This window comes from Sebastes fasciatus, chromosome 11 (genome assembly GCF_043250625.1).
Source record: "Sebastes fasciatus isolate fSebFas1 chromosome 11, fSebFas1.pri, whole genome shotgun sequence".
In the NCBI taxonomy this organism is placed as follows: domain Eukaryota; kingdom Metazoa; phylum Chordata; class Actinopteri; order Perciformes; family Sebastidae; genus Sebastes; species Sebastes fasciatus.
The window spans coordinates 34,054,356-34,074,887 of NC_133805.1; the positions used below are offsets into that span (position 1 = coordinate 34,054,356).

Here is a 20,532-nt window from a genome sequence, read left to right on the forward strand (position 1 = left end):
TGTATTCTCTTCTCACTCAGTATACCAAATGTATACCGTCATACATTATTTGATGTGCTCGCTCAAAAGAAGTTTCACAGTTCATTAAGTTGCTCTTCTTTGTTTTTGCTTTCCTTACCTGCTGTGTTTGAATTTAATTTAATGGAGGCTGTTTTTCTTCCTCCAGATCCAGAAGCTCCAACGTCTCCACCAACTGAGATCTTCATCCTACGTAAGTTACATTAATGACTCCAATTTTGTCCTTACAATGTCAGTGTGTTCATTTTAGACTCGCACACAGAATGGTGGAATTGCTATTGAGCAGTTGTGTAAGCTAAAAAAAAAAAAGTGAGACAAATAGTCTTTTGGACGACATTACCTTTATACCAAAATAAGAGTTGAAGGATCACACCTGAAAAATCTTGTTTCTTCTTCAAAAAAGTAAAAACACTGTCTCTAGATATATAGATAGGGCCATTCGCGTTTTCGTGTTTTCACATCATTCACCGTAGTTCTCCTACACGCTTGGCACACGGGAGAAGTTTCAGTTGGTTGCAATATGCGACCTCACCGCTAGATCACCGCCAAATCCTACACAATGCTCCTTTAAAGGACCGCATCAGTTTTCCAAAGTGTACCATAGAGTTTGTTTCAATTCTCATTTAAACTTGCACAGACTTGAAACTTTCTTGAGATAGCCAGTCCATTAGAACAAACAGTTGACCTTAAAGCTGCAGTGGGTAGAAATGGAGCAAATATTTTTATAAAACAGTCACTATATCCTGACAGACGTACATGAGACAGGTAATCTGAAAATATCATATTCCTCTGTGTCCTCCGGTGCCCCTAACGGCATCTGCAAGATTTTACAGACCGCAGGAAAACAATCAATCAGAGCCGAGTTGGAGACTGCCATCTCTGAGCAACTGTCAATCACTCGCAAACTCCGATCAAACGGTCAAACTAGGCAGCGCGGATCAAATATGAATCAATATTCTGTTACATTAATGCCTATTTCTCTCCTCAAATGCTCTCAGAATGATCTTGTAGTGCACGGTTTAGCTGTAAAATGAGAAAGTACCAAGTACCGCCCACCAGCCGGAGCACAGCCAATAGGAACGCTCTCTCTTTCTGAAATGACCCGTGATTGGTCAAAGTTTCCCATCACTGGCTAGTGTTTGAGGAGGTGCAGAAGTCTAGTTTTCTCTCATAACACTTGAATTACAATATGCTGAAAGGTTAACATGGGATTTTTTTGCCCAATGATGCTAAAAATATACTGTCTACTGCACGTTTAACTTTCTTCTGTAAAAGTTATATGAAGGAGAGACACCCCAGGTGAATAGTGTAAAAACATTACAGATGAGGCATTATCTTATGAAATCTGAACATTGGATAAAACCAGGTTAAGAATGATTGTTTCTTTTTGTTGACCTATCAGAGTCAAAGGTTTTTACAGCGGAAAAATCATAAAAAGCTCAAGAGCCAGAACTTGCGACCCTCTTGTTGTGAGGCGGCAGTGCTAACCACTGCTCCGCCATGCCACCCTTTCACAGAAGATCTGACATCCAAAATTTAAGAGTCTGCTGCTAAAAAACCCACAACATTGAAAAGTTATAATGTGGGGATATCAAACCCAGAAGACAAACAATAAAGAAACATGGATGTAGTGAGAGGAAAAAGTTTGGTCATTTCTGGAAAACGCTGCCTTTTGGACTTTATGATCCGGAACATGTAAAACCACCCGTCTGCTCCTATAAGCCTGTAATCACAGTCATCTGAATGGAACGTAACTTTTCTCTCTCTTGCAGCGATGGACTCCCTCTCACAGGAGACCAGCGAGCTCGGCGGCCCGGGCAACATGCTGAAGACCCTGGACCCCATCCTCATCACCATCATCGCCATGTCCGCGCTGGGCGTCTTCCTGGGCGCCATCTGCGGCGTCGTCCTGTACTGCGCCTGCTCGCAGGGCAGCATGACGGACAGGAACTTATCTGCCCTGGAAAACTATAACTTTGAGCTGGTGGACGGCGTGAAGCTAAAGAAGGACAAGATGAACGGACAGACTAACTACTCAGAGGCGTGAGGATTTAAAGAGAGGCGGAGCTGCGATTTTGCTCCGCGTTGGACACGTGATGCAGCCAATCAAGAGGGAGGAACACAGAGGAGGCGGGGGGGGGGGGCTGAAGCCATCAATGGGACGGCAGGGTGGGCTGAAAGTGAGCCAATGTAATTTTTTTTCTCAGGAGCGGCAGTGGAAGGGACTGACCTGTAGGGGGCACTGTGTATAAAGAATCTGTACAGCAAAAAAAAAAAAGAAGAAAACTAAAAGGATTCTATTTGTTTTTTCGGCGTGCGTTGTTGATTTCATGTAATCACATGCTGGTGTTGAGACCAATTCAGATGAGAGTATCGTTTGTGTACTTTTATGGAAAGATTTCCTTTTCTTTATTGTCTTTATTTTCAGATGTCATAGTTTCACAGAAAGAGTGGAGAGTTTGCTATTCGGATATCTGGCTGTTTAGCTGGCCATGTATCCCTGTGAGTGTGTACATGTGTCACATTCATGCACATCTGCATTTAAGGTGCGTATGTGTTCGTTACACTCATGTTTATCTGCATGAAGTGTATGTGCGTGTGTGTGTGTGTGTGCGTGTGTGAAGGCGGGCACCATCGTGACCCGTTGACCTATGTCTAGTTCCGACAGTGCCTTTTATTTTTTTCCTCCAATTTTTCTGTTGCCTTGTGTTTCTGCTGGTTGTTTTCTCATCAGCCGCCCATCCAGGGTTCCTACACACAAACGTGAGGGAAAAGTCCGGAAACTTTTCCAGATTGCGATTTAACAACTACACATTTTTATTTGTGTCGCAGTAGTGTGCTGTCAAATATCACGTGCATCGGTGTGGATCTGAAGATCTTCTTGCCTCGATGACAGTCGTACTGACACATTCAAATGTTAAAATCCAAGTTGAGCAGTTTAGGTTTTGGAAAGCTTTGGGGAAAAACTACAGAGTGGAAAATGTGTAGGAGCCCTGAATGCCTCATGGTCATGGCACATGACACATCCAACATATTGTACATAGGTTTTAATATATTTGAGCGCCCTTTTCTATAGAAAAAGACACCAGTGCCGCAGTATCCTTTCTATGTTGGAATCGCCCTAAAAATCTCTAAAAATGTACAGAAAATATTGGTTTTCGCAGACAGAAACACAACACCTGTTGTTTGTGTTTCTTTTACAAATGTGATCTGGTTGCCATTTTGTGATTATTATTTTTTTTATGTCGTTGTTTAGTTTCTGTTTGTGCTCTGGGAGCAGGAAGGTTTTTGCAACGATGGAAAAGAGATTATGGAGAGATGCCTCATGGGAAGTTTTTTATGTACAGGGTAAAACGGACAACCTCAGTACCGCTAAGACGGTGACAGCACGTCAAGGATGGCTCGTCGGGATTGAAATATCCTCACTGCTATTGGCTAACGTTTCTCACTGGCACACAAAGTGACTGTTGAACCTTTTTATCCAGAAGTGTGTCCAGACATCAGAAAGTATCTTTTATTGAGCTGACTGGATGAGGACGCTCTGAACGCTTCAGTCCTGACTGAAAATACTAATGTTTGCCATGACAATGCTGTGCTCTCCGTCTGTGTTTTTCCTGTGTCGACTATCAGAGGGGAAATCTTTGAAGGATCAAAAAATTATGTTTAACAACCTCCAACAGGTGGCAGCTGATCACACTGTCTTGCCTCACACTTCTATTTCTCTTAGGCTAAAATGGCCTGGAAATAACACACACAATTAAGTCACATTTTCATAACAAAGATGAGTTTACTATAATCAGAGCAGAGACCCAACAGAAATGCCTCCTTGTAAAACTATAGGACTCATTATTTTCATCGTTCATCAGAAAGAAAAAAGCTAATTTGTAGTGAAAGCACTTTGTTTGTTCTGTGGGATTCTGCTGCAGCTTAATTTGCATTTTATCCCCATTTGAATTTCTCAGCTGTCTACACTGCAAAGGGGCCTCATTTAACTGTAATCTGCAGAGATCAGTGCCCTCTTACAGCAGGGATTCAACTCTGTGAGGACATATGATGAAAATCAGTTCCTTTTAAAAACACATCTGGGTATTTTTCAGCGAAAATTTGGTTAAAAACTGAAAACGATGAGCCTTATAAATAATGTACTAATAAAACTGCTTTGTTGTGTTTTAGCTTTCGTAGCTAAATGTGTTGTGATACTGGTCACTTGTTCATAGCACTGTACAGGTGGTAGGATTGAGTCTTGAAGGCCAGAAATGTCACTAAAGTCATTGGTTTCAATGGACAACCTCTTCAACCTCCAACAGATGTTTAATGTTCACTCTGTGATAATAGAGAGGCAAAGTCCCGCCCCTTCTGGTGTCCTTCATGGGACCTTATTTAGGTAAAAATATGTACGATAGTTAACGGTGAGAGACAAATATTTTTTTTGATCCCATTTGAATTATGGCATGAATCACACATATGATGTTTGTCAATTTAAAGAGGACCTATCATGCTCATTTTCATGTTTGCATGCTTTACTGTTCAAAAAAGGCTTTATTTTTCTCATACCGGCTGTGCTGCAGAACCTCTTTCCACCCTCTTATTTGTGTCTCATTAAATCCGTCGTACACACAGTACTGTACAACTTCTATCTGTGGACATGTTGCTACAGTTTTTGTATGCACAAAATACCGGCGTAATGCCATTAAATTGCTAACAATAGCTAACAAAGGCTAACCCGGCCGAAGCAAACCCCATTAAGTTTTCCGACGTGTTGTACTGGAACACAGTCAACTCTGGGTGTGACGTCATTCCCAGCTACGATTTCCGAGGTAAATGGAACGCAGCATAACTGTTATGCTACTAGGTATTATGCAGAGGTGTTACTTGGTGACATCACCGCATTACGGAAGAGAAGGTGGGACTTCAATCAAAGTGTTTCAAGCAGTTCAGGAGCCGTGTTTCTGTGGGGGAGAGTAACTCCCTTTGGCCTGGACTTTGGGCTTTGAAACTTTGCGAGCTTTTACATGCACAAAAAACTATATAACGCACTAAAGGAAAGGGGAAAAGCATAATAGGTCCTCTTTAAAAGATCATTTTGCAAGTCAAGAAAGTCTCAGTTTGTCATAGTATCATTTAGATTTGTGTGAAACTGCTCACTGAACTACAATATACGTCACCAACACTAGCTAGCTAACTTAGCTATATTCCACACACAAATGTATACTCATGTGTTTTATCCAGCGACTCATGTTTTTTTGATCAGCTGGGAAGAGAAAGAAAAATCGAGACCGGTTGCTGGTGTGAGTACATCCCAGTACGAAACACACAGGCATCGTAGCTTCAGAGAGAGAGACGTCACTTATGCGACTTTAGTTTTTCTAATTATGTATTTTCAGAGTCTGCTACTTCAACGGTTTTGCAACCATCTACCACTTTCTTGATGTGCAAAATTATTTTTTAAATTGACAAACATCATATGTGTGATTCATGGTGCAATTCAAATGGGATCAAAAAAATATTTGTCTCTCTCCGTTGACTACCGTTCATATTTTTACCCAAATAAGTTCCCATTATGGTCCACCAGACTTTGCCTCTCTATTAACAGGATGATTCTTGCTGAATGTTCCTTTATGCTGACAGATACTTTACTTACAAAGATTAAATAGCCATTAAGCAGGTGTGATAGTTTAACATGTTGCAACTGGGAGAGCAATGTTTGTCCCAGTGTGGTTCAAGTTCAATCTGCCCATTTTTTATGTAGCATTATGTGGCGTCGTGAGTTAAAAATTCTCAAATCTTTCTTTTTACGACGAGGCTTTAGAGACACTTTGTTGTAAAGGAAATCTCCTCAATCAGTTTAATTTAAATCATCGTCTGGCTGCAGCAACGAACATTTCCAATCAAGTTACGGTGCTCTGACTGTTGAGATGTTCATTACTGGTTCAGAAATATCAATATGTTTACAGCTAAAGACCCAGACAAGATTATGACAATGTAATTTCAGTCTGTTTTAATAAAGCTCCTTCAACCTTCAGACAAGGAAGGATGCTGCAGCACTAGATGTGAAAACAAATGTTGCACTGATGTATTTAAAAAAGAAAAAAAGAATCTGTGTTTATGATGTTGATTTATGAGAAGGAAGGGAGGAGAGGACAGTGTTATTGTTGCTTCTTTTTAACACCGTTTCAGATGACAATGTTATAACTCTGAAAAGTACAATTTACAGAGATGTTTTTCATTCTCGAAAAAGCTTATTATGCGTCTCTTTGAAACGTAACAATTTTATTTACTTGGTATAATATCACCTTGTTTTTGTACCGTCACTGATGTACGTGCCATTTGTTCTATTATTTTATTTCTTTGTATGACAAGAAGAAATGTTTTTTTTAAACTGCTTCTGTAATTTTTTTGCTGTCTCAGATCCAGAAAAAAAAACAAGAAAGGAAATAAGGAAGTAAAAAAAAAAAAGCAGTGAGGCCTTAAGTGACTAAAAGTATTGTTTGTACTTTGACTTTCTGGTCAGCACCCAGACTCATCCGTCTCTGTTGTCTCAGACTCTGATCATTGACTATTACATTCCAAAGAATTGGATCAAATAAATGTTTTAAGTAAAAGCTGCTCTACTGTTTCTGTTCTACCTTAAAGAGAGAAGGACTTGTTTTAAAGGGTCAATGTGCCAAAATTACAATCCTCTGGCTTCTTTAGACATTTAGATGTTGCTGTTAAATATGTTAAATGTAATTTAACAAAAGTTATTTGCATGGCTGGAGGTAACTTCATCTGCTGAGGGAGATTGTGTGATACAGTCTAAGGCTCCAGAACAGTTACAAATGAACTTTGTGGTGTCATTTTGCCATCTGTGAATCTGTTCATTTAAGGGGACATATGAGGGACATATGAGGGGTTCATTTTCAGATTCATACTTGTATTTGGGGTTTCTACTAGAACATATTTATATGCTTTAATGTTCAAAAACACATTATTTTCCTCATACTGTCTGTCTGACTATATCTGTATTCACCCTCTGTCTGATATGCTCCATTTTAGCGCCTGTCTCTTTAAGACCTCTCCTGAAAAAGCCCAGTCTGCTCTGATTGGCTTTCAAGAAAAATATGGTGCACCCAGTGGGCTACGGTTTCTGAGAAGTTAAGCCAATGCTGAAGTGCCTTAAACCTGCATTCTTTCTAATAGCCAGCAGGGGGCGACTCCTCTGGTTGCTAAAAGAAGTCTGATTGTATAGAAGTCTATGAGAAAATGAGCCTACTTCTCTCTTGATTTATTACCTCAGTAAACATTGTAAACATGAGTTTATGGTCTCAATCGCTAGTTTCAAGTCTTCTTCAATACAGCATGATGGTCATTTAGTAAATTATGGTCCCATTTAGAGTCAGATAGACCATAAAGCAGGGGATGCTTGAGGGCGTGGCTACCTTGTGTCACTTCTGGTTGCAAAAAAACAAAATAGCAACGGCCAAAATGCCGAACTCGAGGCTTCAAAACAGCAGTCCACAAACCAATGGGTGACGTCCCGGTAAGTACGTCCACTTCTTACAGTATATACAATCTATTGGTGCACCGTGCAAAGGTTATGTCTAAACTTGTGAAAATTTGAAAAAGCTTGCAAAAACTCCCACAAGACTAGCTGCCCGACGACCCATCCTAACCATAACTATTCAAGGTCAATGCCTAACCTTAACCATCTTGCGAGAGTTTCGCAACTTGCGGGCTACCTTCTAGGCACCACTCTTTGCAAAGTCCTTAAGCTGTGGGCCTGCATGTGACATAGGAAGGGAAGTCAAATCTGAATGGCGTGTTGAATCACATGTTTTCTGATCTTGACAGCCCCAGGTTGTCTTATTTCACAGTTTGTGGGTTGGTAGGCACTTCAGATGCCCAAATGTATGTGCTCAAGCATTCAAAAAAGTGAGTTTTTCATGATATGTTCCCTTTAGTTTTTTAGCATTTCAATATCTTTCTTGAGCTTCTTCCAATTCTATGCACAATTACTTCTAACATTTTACTTTTAGCTCCTCTGTTGCCTTTTTACATTGCATTGTGGGTCTAAAGAGTACAGCATACTCAAATATCACATGGATTTAGTGTGCACACAGACTTCTTAGGTATAGTTATTTTGAGTTTCACTATAAGGATACATAGAACATGTCGAAATCCACTGACATGACCAAAGAAAACCTCAGAAACAGTCTTAAATGGTGGATTAGAGTTCATATCATGAGCAAGCTTCACTGTCTGCATGCCACATCACTCTTCGACCACCGAGTGGAAGCGTTGCCTATCGAAACATTCATGTATACCAGCAGCACACAAACTAAAGGCATTATATTTGTCCTAAAACTGTCACAGCCTCAGATCAGTGGATGTTTTTTTTTAGCTACATTAAACTGCTCAGCTCGGCTCAGCTCTGATCTCATGTGAACTTGAGTTATGTGGCTTCGGTTTAAATGAGGTTTCCTGCCCATTGGTGCCACTCTACCACTTCCCCACACCCTGCTGGTTTCAGTCTCTGCAGGTTTGCTGTCTCATTTCTGTGTAGCAAAGAGTTTCAGTGCAGTTACCCCTACTGCTTGTGTTCTACTACACTCTGTATGTTTAATTCATAGCATCTTATCAATCTCACTCCACAAAGTTGTAGTTTGTGAAACACTACTTGAGGTAAGAAAAGTTATTATTACTTGTGCTATTAGGACAGTGGTTTCCAACCTATTTTCCTTGACGTCATCACCCTAAAAAAATAACAAATTCTCAAACAAAATCCTCAATTTCAATAAAGGGAATCAGTGTATTAAATGAGTTAGTCTTTTTTATCGAATCAACTTTCTTTAATGAATATTACTCGTCAATTTCATCAAGATCAATAAAGTGATGATGTCTTGACAGATTCGCCAAGTGAATGTAGATACATAATATGATCTTTCTTTAGGTAACGAATTCATTTATTTGATATAATAGCGCTAGAGCCAAAGTGCTTTTTTTGTATTGTGGTTAAATAAATGTAATTTATGGTGTTGTTTTTGATTGCTGCTAGACTGCCCCGTTAATACAAGTGCAGGCCTTCCTTTGTGTGCGGCGAGCGGTGGAACGAATAGGTTTTTGACTGAGTAAAATTGTTGTTTTTGAAAGGCTAAACACCAACAAATATGGATTGAATATTTCGTTAGATTTTGCGACTAAGTATCAAAAAAGTATATATCTTTTTAAATAGTTTTATATACAAACTTTACTGTTTACTGTTGTGTATTTTTTTATGTTATGTTGTAATTTTTTAGCAATCTCTGGCACAAAAATTTCCTTTGGGATTAATAAAGTTCTATCTTATCTTATCTCAACGTAGTGAACAATATGATAAATGTGTTTACTTCCCCCTTTTCACCTCTGCTGCCCCCTGGCTCTCTACACAGTCAGATCAATTAGGGATTTTTCACGATTTGTTTTATCAGTTTTTAATTTTATTCCACATTCCTGAAAACAGTTGTATTCACCAAAATTAAAACAAACAGGTGGTCAACAGAAGCAGACAGCTCATTTTGTCTCTTTATCTGGCTATAGACCGGCATGATGAGAGATACATTAGTTGGAAGATGTGGACTTACAAGCAGTAAAGCCACCATGATGTGTACATGTGTCTAGACTGGTTTAGAATATCTCAAAGGGGGAAATTAAACAGTAAACACCGTCCCGTGCCTGAGCGTTTCCCTCTGATGTGTCCTGATCATTTGAGGCCTGCGGTTGTGTTTAAATGTGTGTGAAACTGAAACTGTAAAACAGCACTCAGCAAACTCTCCCTGAGCAGATTATCAGAGGTATGAGGCAGGATGATTGTGCGGTGATGTAAAGAAATGGAGATGGAGACTTCACGTGTCAGCAATTTCAACTTCCTCTGTTAGATTGTTTAACACTTTAAAATCTATTTTTCCCTTTTTATTTCCATTTAAGTAGCTTTAGTGTTATTAAAATCATCTTATTTTATCTTATTTTCACACTTATGCTAGCATATATATTCTGTATCACCTTGTTCTAGCTCTATGATACTTATATTGAAGCTGCACCGTTCCATCAAATGGAAATATGAATATTAGGTTTCGTGCATCATTTTATACATAATTCCCCAAAATTCAGTCTGACATTTTTGGTATCTTTGCTAATCTTTGGGATCGCTGCCTAGTTTGACCATTTGATCGGAGTTTGTGAGTGATCGACAGCTGCTCAGAGACGGCTCTCCAGATCAGTTCTGATTGGTTGTTTTCCTCCAGTTTGTGAAATCTTACAGATGCCATTAGGAGCACCGGAGGACACCGGAGGACACCGTAGGACAACGGAGGACACAGAGGAACATGATTTTTTTCAGATTACCTGGCTCATGCACTACTGTCAGGATATAGTGACCGTTTTACAAAAGTATTTTTATTAATCATATTTGCTCCAATTCTACCCACTGCTGCTTTAAGTCATAGGCCATATAGGCGGTCGATAAGAGCGCCAACTTCTGGGGGGTGCTGCTCACCCTCATCTACAGCAGTAAAATGCAACATACACATTAAAACCTGCAGTAATATTAAAACACAAACATCATATAGTAAAACACTGACAGGGGACATTTTACTGCACAATGAATACCTTTTCATACTTTAAGTACATTTTGCTGATAATACTTACATACTTTTATTTAAGTTCGATTTTGAATGCACGACTTTTACTTGTAGTGGAGTATTTTCACAGTATGGGATTAGTACTTTTACTCAAGGGTCTGAATACTTCTTCCACCACTGCTCAAAACTGTATAGGACTCCCTACAATTAAACATGAAATTAAATAAATACAATTAAATAAAATTAGATAAATTAAATTAGATAAATTAAATTAGAAATATACATGATAAAAAAAAATTACATTGAAAAATAAATTTATTAATAAAAATGTACATGATAAAAAATGAATCACATTAAAAATAAAATTCAAAATGAACATGATAAAAAATAAATTACATTAAAAAATTAATTAATTAATAAAAATATACATGATAAAAAATAAATTACATTAAAACATAAATTATTTAATTGCAAATTAACATGATTAAAAAATAAATTATATAAAAAATGTATTAATTAATTAAAAATGTACATGATAAAAAAAAAATACCTGAATAAAATAGCTTTTTTTAAATGTCTGAATTTCTTAGAGTGTTTTTAACAATAATTTTGTCTTATATACAGTATATATATGTGTGTGTGTGTGTTTGTGTGTGTGTGTGCGTGCGTGCGTGCGTGCGTGCGTGCGTGCGTGCGTGCGTGCGTGTGTGTCTGTGTGCGTGTGCGTGTGCGTGTGTGTGTGTGTGATCAGTTCACCACATCCGCGGTGAGAATAGTGTACTGCTCTCTGGTGTGTTTGTTCCGTTTTTTATATTTTAATAAATGTTAGTAAAGTAGCCACTAACGGGCTGTGAGCAGAAGGGCGGTGCTTGGTGGAGCGGTGCGGTTGGTTTATTAGCTCAAACAAAGCGCACCCTTATAACAGTTTTAGCTAGTCCTCGCCTCCTCAGTAACCGTTTTTATCTCTTTAAAAGAGCTCTCTTTTAGGTTACTAATGCTACTCTAAATCAACGGAAACGCCTGTATAACATCAATATAAGGTAAGTGTTGTTATTTTAACCTACATTTGTCACAGTGTGCGATGTTTAGACCAAAATGAACGAATTGTTTTGCTCTTATAAGAGCAAAACAATTCCAATTTCTGTGGCAAAAAAAATAGAATGATAAATATATTTATCATTCTACTTTTTTTGCCACAGAAAGTTTATGCTAGTAGTTTCGATATTTTACCTTTATTTAATTTTTTGAGACGTTGGTAAGGCAGGAGCCTGTTAATGTTAATGATGAATCCACAATTAATCACCTTGAAGAATCATGTTAACCAACAGATTAATCTGTTAATTGTTTTCTTGATTGTTTTTCAATGGTGGAAAAATGTTGATCAGTATTTCCCAAAGCCCAAGATAATGTCCTCAGATGTCTTGCTTTGTCCACAACTCAAATATATTCAGTTTACTGTCATAGAGGAGTAAAGAAACAAGAAAATATTCACATTTAAGAAGCAGGAATCAGAAAATTTACCTTTTTTTTCTTAAAAATTACTCAGACCGATTAATCGATTATCGAAATGGTTGGCGATTCATTTAATAGTTGACAACTAAGCGATTAATTGTTGCAGCTCTACAGTATTTTGCATCCCGTTGCCTCTGTTAAATTTTTCCATTAGGTTCAAGTAAAATATAAATGGTTATACTTCACATCCATGGTATTTTACTGATAGTGAGGATAGTTACGAAGACAACAGTCAAACACATGCATTATTGTAGGAAAAAGAAAATAAACATTTTCAATAATCCTTTCAACCATTTTTTTATAGTCAGCTGGATGTCAGATGGTCATAATGTCCTTTTCTGATGCTTCGTCTCAAGAAACAGACTTCACATGGTAACACTCATCTACTTTGACAGCACTTTTAAAGTTCAGTATCAAGCGTCATGGCAGATGTTAGCTTGATAAAGGAGGTATTCCTGCATGTACAGTGCCTTCAGAAAGTATTCAGACCCCTCATTTTTTTCACATTTTGTTATGTTGCAGCCTTATGCTAAAATCGATAAAATTACTTGTTTTCCTCATCAATCTACACGCAATACACCACAATGACAAAGTGGAAAAAGAATTTTATAAATTTTTGAAAATTTATTAAAAAGGAAAAACTGAAATATCACATTGACATAAGTATTCAGACCCTTTGCTATGATACTTGAAATTTAGCTCAGATGCCTCCCATTTCCCTCGATCATCTTTGAGATGTTTCTCCACCTTGACTGGAGTCCACCTGTGGTAAATTCAATTGATTGGACATGATTTGGAAAGGCACACACCTGTCTATATAAGGTCTCACAGATGACAATGCATATCAGAGCAAAAACCAAGCCATGAGGTCGAAGGAAATGCCTGAAGAGCTCAGAGACAGGATTGTGTCGAGGCACAGATCTGGGGAAGGCTATAAAAAAAATTCTGCAGCATTGAAGGTCCCCAAGAGCATAGTGGCCTCCATAATTCTTAAATGGAAGAAGTTTGGAACAACCAGGACTGTCACTAGAGCTGGCCGCCCGGCCAAACTGAGCAATCGGGGGAGAAGGGCCTTGGTAAGGGAGTTGACCAAGAACCCAATAGTCACTCTGGCTGAGCTCCAGAGATCCTGTGTGGAGATGGGAGACACTTCCAGTAGGACAACCATCACTGCAACACTCCACCGATCTGGGCTTTATGGCAGAGTGGCCAGATGGACATGAAAGCCTGCTTGGAGTTTGCAAAAAGGCACCTAAAGGACACTCAGACTGTGAGAAACAAGATTGTCTGGTCTGATGAAACCAAGATTGAACTGTTTAGCCTCAATTCTAAACGTATGTTTGGAGGAATCCAGGCACCGCTCATCACCTGTCCAATACCATCCCAACGGTGAAGCATGGTGGTGGCAGCATCATGCTTTGGGGGTGTTTTTCAGCGGCAGGGAATGGGAGACTAGTCAGGATCAAGGAAAAGCTGAACGGAGCAAAGTATAGAGATATTCTGAATGAAAACCTGCTCCAGAGCGCTCAGGACCTCAGACTGGGCTGAAGGTTCACCTTCCAACAGGACAATGACCCTAAGCATTCAGCCGTCAGAGATGTCCTGAAGTCAAATATATCAGTCATTGTGAGGCATTATTAATTAATACATTTCCCTCACAAATTAGTGGTATTTTCTTTTTAATTTATGAGGGACATGTAATGTTTTATACTTCTGGTTAATATAATCCAATCAATCTTATTTCCATATATGTATTTTGTATATACAGTTCCCTTTGGGAAATCAGCCTCTGTCTCCGCAGCCTGATAAGGATGTTCCTTTACAAAATGTTGCAAGCACAGATTGATATGTGCTGGGTCCAGGCTTCAAGGCTAATGATACACGTGACTGTTTCCAGGACAAGCTGGGGCCCTGTGTGATAAGAGCTTCTTCTATCTCAGTTATAATAAGTAGTAGAAAAAGAATGGTGAATCAGCGATGAAACAGGAAGATTTTTACTAATTGTGCAAATGTATCAAATTTAGCATTGATTCCTTGCCAGCCAAACCATGTCCCAAAAAATAATAATAATGCTTCTTGCACATTAAAGCTAGCCCTGTTAAACGTCAGGTCTTTGGCAGGAAAAACTTTTTTAATCAATGATTTTATTACTGAGCACAAGCTTGATTTTATGTTTTTGATTAGATCAAAATAACAGTGCAACTGTTCTTATCGAGTCAACTCCTCCCAACTTTAGTTTTATGAGCGAAACGAGAATGCATAAGAAAGAAGGTGGAGTTGCCTTATTGTTTAATGATTCTCTCCAATGCAAACAGATATCTTATGGACATTTTCCTTCTTTTGAATATGTCGCTCTTCAGCTAAACTCCTCTTCTCGAGCTTTGTTTCTGAATACCTACAGGCCACCTAAATACTGTGCAAACTTTTTTGATGATTTTACTTAACTGCTGTCTGTAATTAGTGTTGACTTTGACTGTGTAATCATTGTTGGTGATTTTAACATCCATGTTGACAACCAACAGGACAGAGGGGCCAAAGAACTGTGTCAGGTTCTTGATAACTATGGAATGAGTCAGCATGTGACAGAGCCCACACACAATAGGGGACACACTTTGGACTTAATCATATCAAAGGGCCTGAACATTTCCAAGGTTGTAGTGATGGATGTTGTTTTGTCTGATCATTCCTGTGTATTCTTTGAGAGTACTCTACCTGTGCACAGGAATGATCAGACAGAGGTAATCACAAAAAGGTATATCACTGAAAATACCAGTGATCAATTTGTTCAGGCTTTCTCTTCCACACCCACCCTCCCCTGGACCTCTGTCAATGAGCTTGTAGATAATTTCAATTCTAAAATTACAGATGTTATTGATACCATTACACCCACCAAGGTGAAGATTGTCTCTGGTAAGAAAAAATCTCCATGGAGAAATGCAATGTTAGTAAAGAATGAAAAAAGAGAGTGTCGAAAAGCTGAACGCCAGTGGTGGAAAACAAATCTACAAGTTCATTATGATAACTATAAAGAGAGACTTTGCGTTTATAATTCAGAACTGAGAAATGCAAGGCGGTCCTTCTTCTCTGACATCATTACCAAAATCAACAATAATGCACGTGCCCTGTTTGCTACTGTCGACAGGCTAACAAACCCTCCTGCGTCAGTAGCCTCTGAACTTTGAATGCAGACGACACACAAATTTACATAACTCTATCACCAGGAGACTACAGTCCAATACAAGCACTGAGTGAGTGCATTGAACAAGTCAATAATTGGATGTGCCAGAATTTTCTTCAGCTGAACAAAGACAAAACTGAGGTCGTAGTTTTTGGAGCCAAAAGGAAAGATTGAAGGTTAGTGCTCACCTACAATCTGTAATGTTAAAAAGCTCGGACCAAGCCAGAAATCTTGATATAGTCATGGACTCTGACCTGAGCTTTAACAGCCATATTAAGACAATTACAAAGACAGCCTTCTATCACCTGAAGAATATAGCAAGAATTAGAGGACTGATGTCTCAGCAGGATTTGGAAAAACTAGCATTTATCTTCAGCCGACTTGACTACTGTAACGGCGTCTTTACTGGTCTTCCTAAAAAATCTATCAGACAGCTGCAGCTGATTCAGAACGCTGCTGCTAGAGTCCTCACTAAGACCAAGAAAGTGGATCACATCAGTCCAGTTCTGAAGTTTCTACACTGGCTGCCTGTCTCTCAGAGAATTGATTTCAAAATACTGCTGCTGGTTTACAAAGCACTAAATGGTTTAGGGCCAAAATATATTTCTGATCTTCTGCTATGTTATGAACCATCCAGACCTCTCAAGTCATCTGGATCAGGTCTGCTTAGTGTCCCCAGAGTCAGAACTAAACATGCAGAAGCATCATTCAGTTTTTATGCACCAAATATTTGGAACAAGCTCCCAGAAACCTGTAGGACCGCTCCATCTCTCACTTCTTTTAAAACAAAGCTTAAAACTTTCCTGTTTGCTACTGCCTTTAATTAGAGCTTTTACTCTTTTGTGTTTTATTCTATTTTAGCTTCTATCCTAGCTTTTAGTTTTAGCTTGTTTTTTTTCTTCTAATCTTTAATGTTTTAATGTTTTTATAACTGTTTTAATTGTCTTTTTTTTGTCACTTTAGTCTTTATTGCTTTTTTGCATACACAAATAAAACACAAATATACAAACAAAACTTGCAACAGTGCTGTGAGGGGTTCAGTTTACAATTGGTGATGCAGTATACAGGGTTATTTTCTTATTAAAACATTTTCCGATAACTTACAGTTTTGACACTACAATTATACAGTGCTTTTGTCTTTATGTCTATACCTAATCCATTTTCCCATTCTCTGTTAAACTCATCTTCTTTCACTCTTAGAGAATAAGTCATTTTCTCCATCACAAATATTCCCTGTACTATGTCTAACCATTGACTAAGTCTGGGGGTGTCTGCTACAAGCCATTTTCTTGTAATGGCCTTTCTGCCCGCTGTGAGTAGGATTTTAACCAAGTACTGATCTTCCTTCAGCACCACTGAAGTTATATTACCCAGGTACAAAATGGAACATTTCTTGATGATTATATATCCTAATACCTCATTTAATACTGAGTTCACTCTGTCCCAAAATGTTTCTATTTTTGGGCAACTCCAGAAGATATGTTCATGATTTGCGTCTGTATGGCCACATTGTCTCCAGCATGTTTGTTGCCTTAGAATTTGCTTGCTTTTTATGTTAGGCATAATGAAGAAACAAATCAGATTTTTCCAATTAAATTCTCTCCACAGTTGTGAATTAGTGGATGTCTGTAGTGTTACACACATATCATGCCATTCTTCTTCTGAGATTTTGATGTTCAATTCCTTTTCCCACTTTAATTTCACATAGGATGTAGTCTTTGCTTGACATTCCATTAAACCATGATAAAGTTTAGAAATAATCCTTGATGCTTTTTGATGATACGCATTGACTGTAACTTTTACCACTGGATTCTTTTCTTCTGGTGCCTCCCTTTTTACTTTTTTGTTGTAATATTCTCTCAGTTGGAAATATCTAAACAAGTCTTGGTTGCGAAGTGCAAATCTGTCCTTCAAATCTTGAAAACTTCTTAGGTCTCCATTTTTAGTAACAGTACAAAACGCAGTCATTCCTTTTTTCATCCATTCTTTAAATGTTGAGTCATACATCCCTGGTCTCACCATCCAAAGCTATCCATTTTAACACTTTTTGTCGATTTTTCAATTTAAGTTGTCTGGTAAGAGTGAACCAGGTTTCTAAAGTAAATATTGTTATTGGATCGATTATACTCCTGATATGCCCTGGAAGCGCTTTTTCTCCCAAGAGTGTTTTGATGTGGAAATCAGGGATACATGTGTCAATCTCTTTCCACCTAGCTATGTAGCTATCATCACACCAATTAATTAGAGGTCGAAGTTGGGCTGCATAGAAATATGTCCTAAAATTTGGAAGTGCCATTCCACCTTTGTCCTTTGGCAACTGAAGTGTAGTGTATCGAACTCTGGCCTTCTTCCCTCCCCAAATAAATCTAGATATTAATTTATCCCATTCTCTGAATTGTTTTAGTGGAACCTCTATTGACAGAGATTGAAACAAGTACAATAACCTTGGCAAAATATTCATTTTCACCACATTTATTTTACTGCTAAAATCCATTGGGTATGTGGACCATCTTTCTATATCCTTTCTTATGTTTTGGTTAATGTGGTTATAATTGGCCCCATACAACATTGATATATTTTTCGTTATAGGTACCCCATGGTATTTAATTGATTTTGAATCCCATTTAATATTATACTTTTGCCTGATTTCTTCTGGAGGAGCACAGTTAAATAGGAGGATTTGAGTTTTTGAAATATTCAATTTATATCCTGCATAGAAATTTAATTTATCTATGATCTCCATCATCCTTGGAAAGGAGGTGTTTACATCCGTGAGATACATCATTACGTCATCTGCAAAAAGACCAATTCTATGTTCTCTGTCACTTATAGTTACTCCCCTCAGTTCCCTATCTTGACGGATCGCTTGAGCCAATGGTTCAATATATATAGCAAACAGGGTAGAGCTAAGACAACATCCCTGTCTCGTTCCTCTTCCTAACACAAATCTCTCCGTCAAGGACCCATTCACCTTTACTCTTGCAGAAGGTTGCTGGTAGATTGCTTTAATAATTTGAATATAATCTTTGGAAAAGCCAAATCTTTCCAGTGTTTGATATAAAACTTCCCAATTAACCCTATCGAAAGCCTTTTCTGCATCTAGGCTTATCAGGATAGCGCGTACTTTCTTTTTGAATCTTGTGTATTATATGTAGGATTCTTCTAATACTGTCTTGTGTTTGTCTGCCTGTTATAAAACCAGTCTGATCTTCATCAATTAAATCTGGCATGAACTTTTCAAATCGTTTGGAGATAATTGAGGTATATAATTTATAGTCCACATTTAGAATTGATATCGGTCTGTAGTTGGTACAATTTTCCTTGTTTTTGTTCTCTTTGGGTATTAGTGTTATAATTGCCTCTTTCCATGATGGGGGTGTCTTGCCTTCCTTGATAATCCAGTTAAAGGTTCTCAGAAGAATTGGCTTCAACTCGTTACGGAATATTTTATACCTTTTTATAGGAAAACCGTCGCTACCTGGGGCCTTGTTTGTTTTCATCCTACCAATTGCCTTCTCTATCTCGTCCAGTGATATTTCTGCTGTGATTGTTTTATTTTGTGTCTCTCCAATACAGGGCAGATCTATTGTATGTAAAAAAGTCTTTATTGATTATCCATCTGCTGTAGAAGTTTGTGTATATAATTCTTTATCATATTCCTGGAAGATAAGTTCTATTTCTTTTGGATCACTATTCAATTTCTGTGTACAGGGGTCCTTCATTTTGTGTATGGAGTTATCGGCCTGTTGTTTGCGTAACCTTCGGGCAAGTAATTTACAAATCTTGCTTTTTTCTCCACCTCTTGACCCAATATCCCATCCATTTGTCCCCTCAAATCTTCTATTTGTTTATATGTTTTCTGGTCCTTATTATTTTTGTACTTCTGTTCTAAATCCTTCAGGTCTAATATCAATTTATCATATGTTTCCATTCTGGCCTTTTTAATATATGATGCCCTAGCTATTAACCTACCTTGTATTACAGCTTTCAATGAGTCTCATAATATGGATGGGTCCACCTCCCCATTATCATTCTCCTCTAGATATCTTTTGATTTCCAATTTAATGTCATTAACAGTTGTTTTATCATTCAGCATGCCAACATTTAATCGCCATACTGTGTTTTTCCTTCTACTATCCATTTGAATAGTTAAGTATATGGCATAATGGTCCGATACATCTGCCACGCCAATTCTGCAGTCTGTTACCCTATAGCAGTCTTCTTTCCGCATTAAAAAATAGTCTATTCTGGAGTAAACTGAGTGCGGTATTGAGTAATGTGTATAGTCTCTTTCTAAAGGGTGAAAATTCCTCCAGACATCAAGGAAACCAATTTCTTCACATGTAGTGTTTAGTAATTTTGTTAACTGGTTCTTATTCTTCTTTTTGCTGGTCGTATCAAGACTATGATTCAATACTACATTCAGATCCCCCCCGCATATACAAATTCCTTCTGCTTCCATTGCAATGATATCAAATAGGGATTTGAAAAAATGTTTATCACTATCGGGGGGCGCATAGATATTTACCAGCGTCAGAATATTATTATCAACTTTGCCCTTTACTATGATATACCTCCCTTCTTTGTCCTTTATTTCTTTAAAAATTTCGAATTTAACTGAGTTCGATATCAAGATTGCCACTCCTCTTTTATGACTACAAGTATGTGAGCTATAATATGTGTTTTTGTATCCAAATCTTTTCAATTTTTCGTGCTCTTGTTGCAATAAATGGGTTTCTTGTAGAAAAGTAATATGCATTTTCTCTTTTTTCAATTTTGTCATGACTTTGGCCCTCTTTATTGGATTACCCAAACCGTTAACATTTAAAGACATCAGCTTAAGTCCCTGACACAGCATCTTTACACTTAGTGTGATTGATTTCACTTTATCCCCTCAAAAACATAACAACACACACATGAACAGTTATTAACATAATACAAACCAGAAATACAAAGAACCTCCAAATGTGGGGTGATCTCCTGTTCATCCCCAAATCCCCGTTGGTGGGTGGAGGGGAAATCCCCATCTCTACTGAGGGCCCCTCCCTAGACCCAGAACTACACCCAACTAGTGGGGTTTCACAGTGTCTAGATAAGTCCAACTTAAACAACCTGACCTCTCCCAGCCGGTCCTCACTGTAATATTTAAACCAAAGAAGTCTGAAAAAAAAAGAATTCAGATATCTCCACTGTGTATCCGTTCTTTTGTATAGTCATTTTTCTGTTGAA

The 20,532-nt window shown here is 38.1% G+C and overlaps 2 protein-coding genes across 3 annotated transcripts in view; both read left to right on the forward strand.

The window, feature by feature from the left end:
• LOC141777773 (neuropilin-1a-like) overlaps positions 1–6,620 on the forward strand; it is a 114,370-nt gene extending 107,750 nt beyond the window's left edge. For both annotated transcript variants that reach the window (XM_074652324.1, XM_074652325.1), the window contains exons 17-18: positions 167–211; positions 1,791–6,620. In XM_074652324.1, the coding sequence (XP_074508425.1) occupies positions 167–211; positions 1,791–2,065 (320 nt within the window). In that variant the 3' untranslated portion in view covers positions 2,066–6,620. The remainder of the gene's footprint in view (positions 1–166; positions 212–1,790) is intronic.
• Positions 6,621–11,474: 4,854 nt separating this feature from the next.
• Positions 11,475–20,532, forward strand: part of LOC141777777 (integrin beta-1-like) — a 38,261-nt gene continuing 29,203 nt past the window's right edge. Inside the window, exon 1 of the mRNA XM_074652332.1 lies at positions 11,475–11,653. The gene's annotated coding sequence lies outside the window, so the exon portion shown is untranslated. The remainder of the gene's footprint in view (positions 11,654–20,532) is intronic.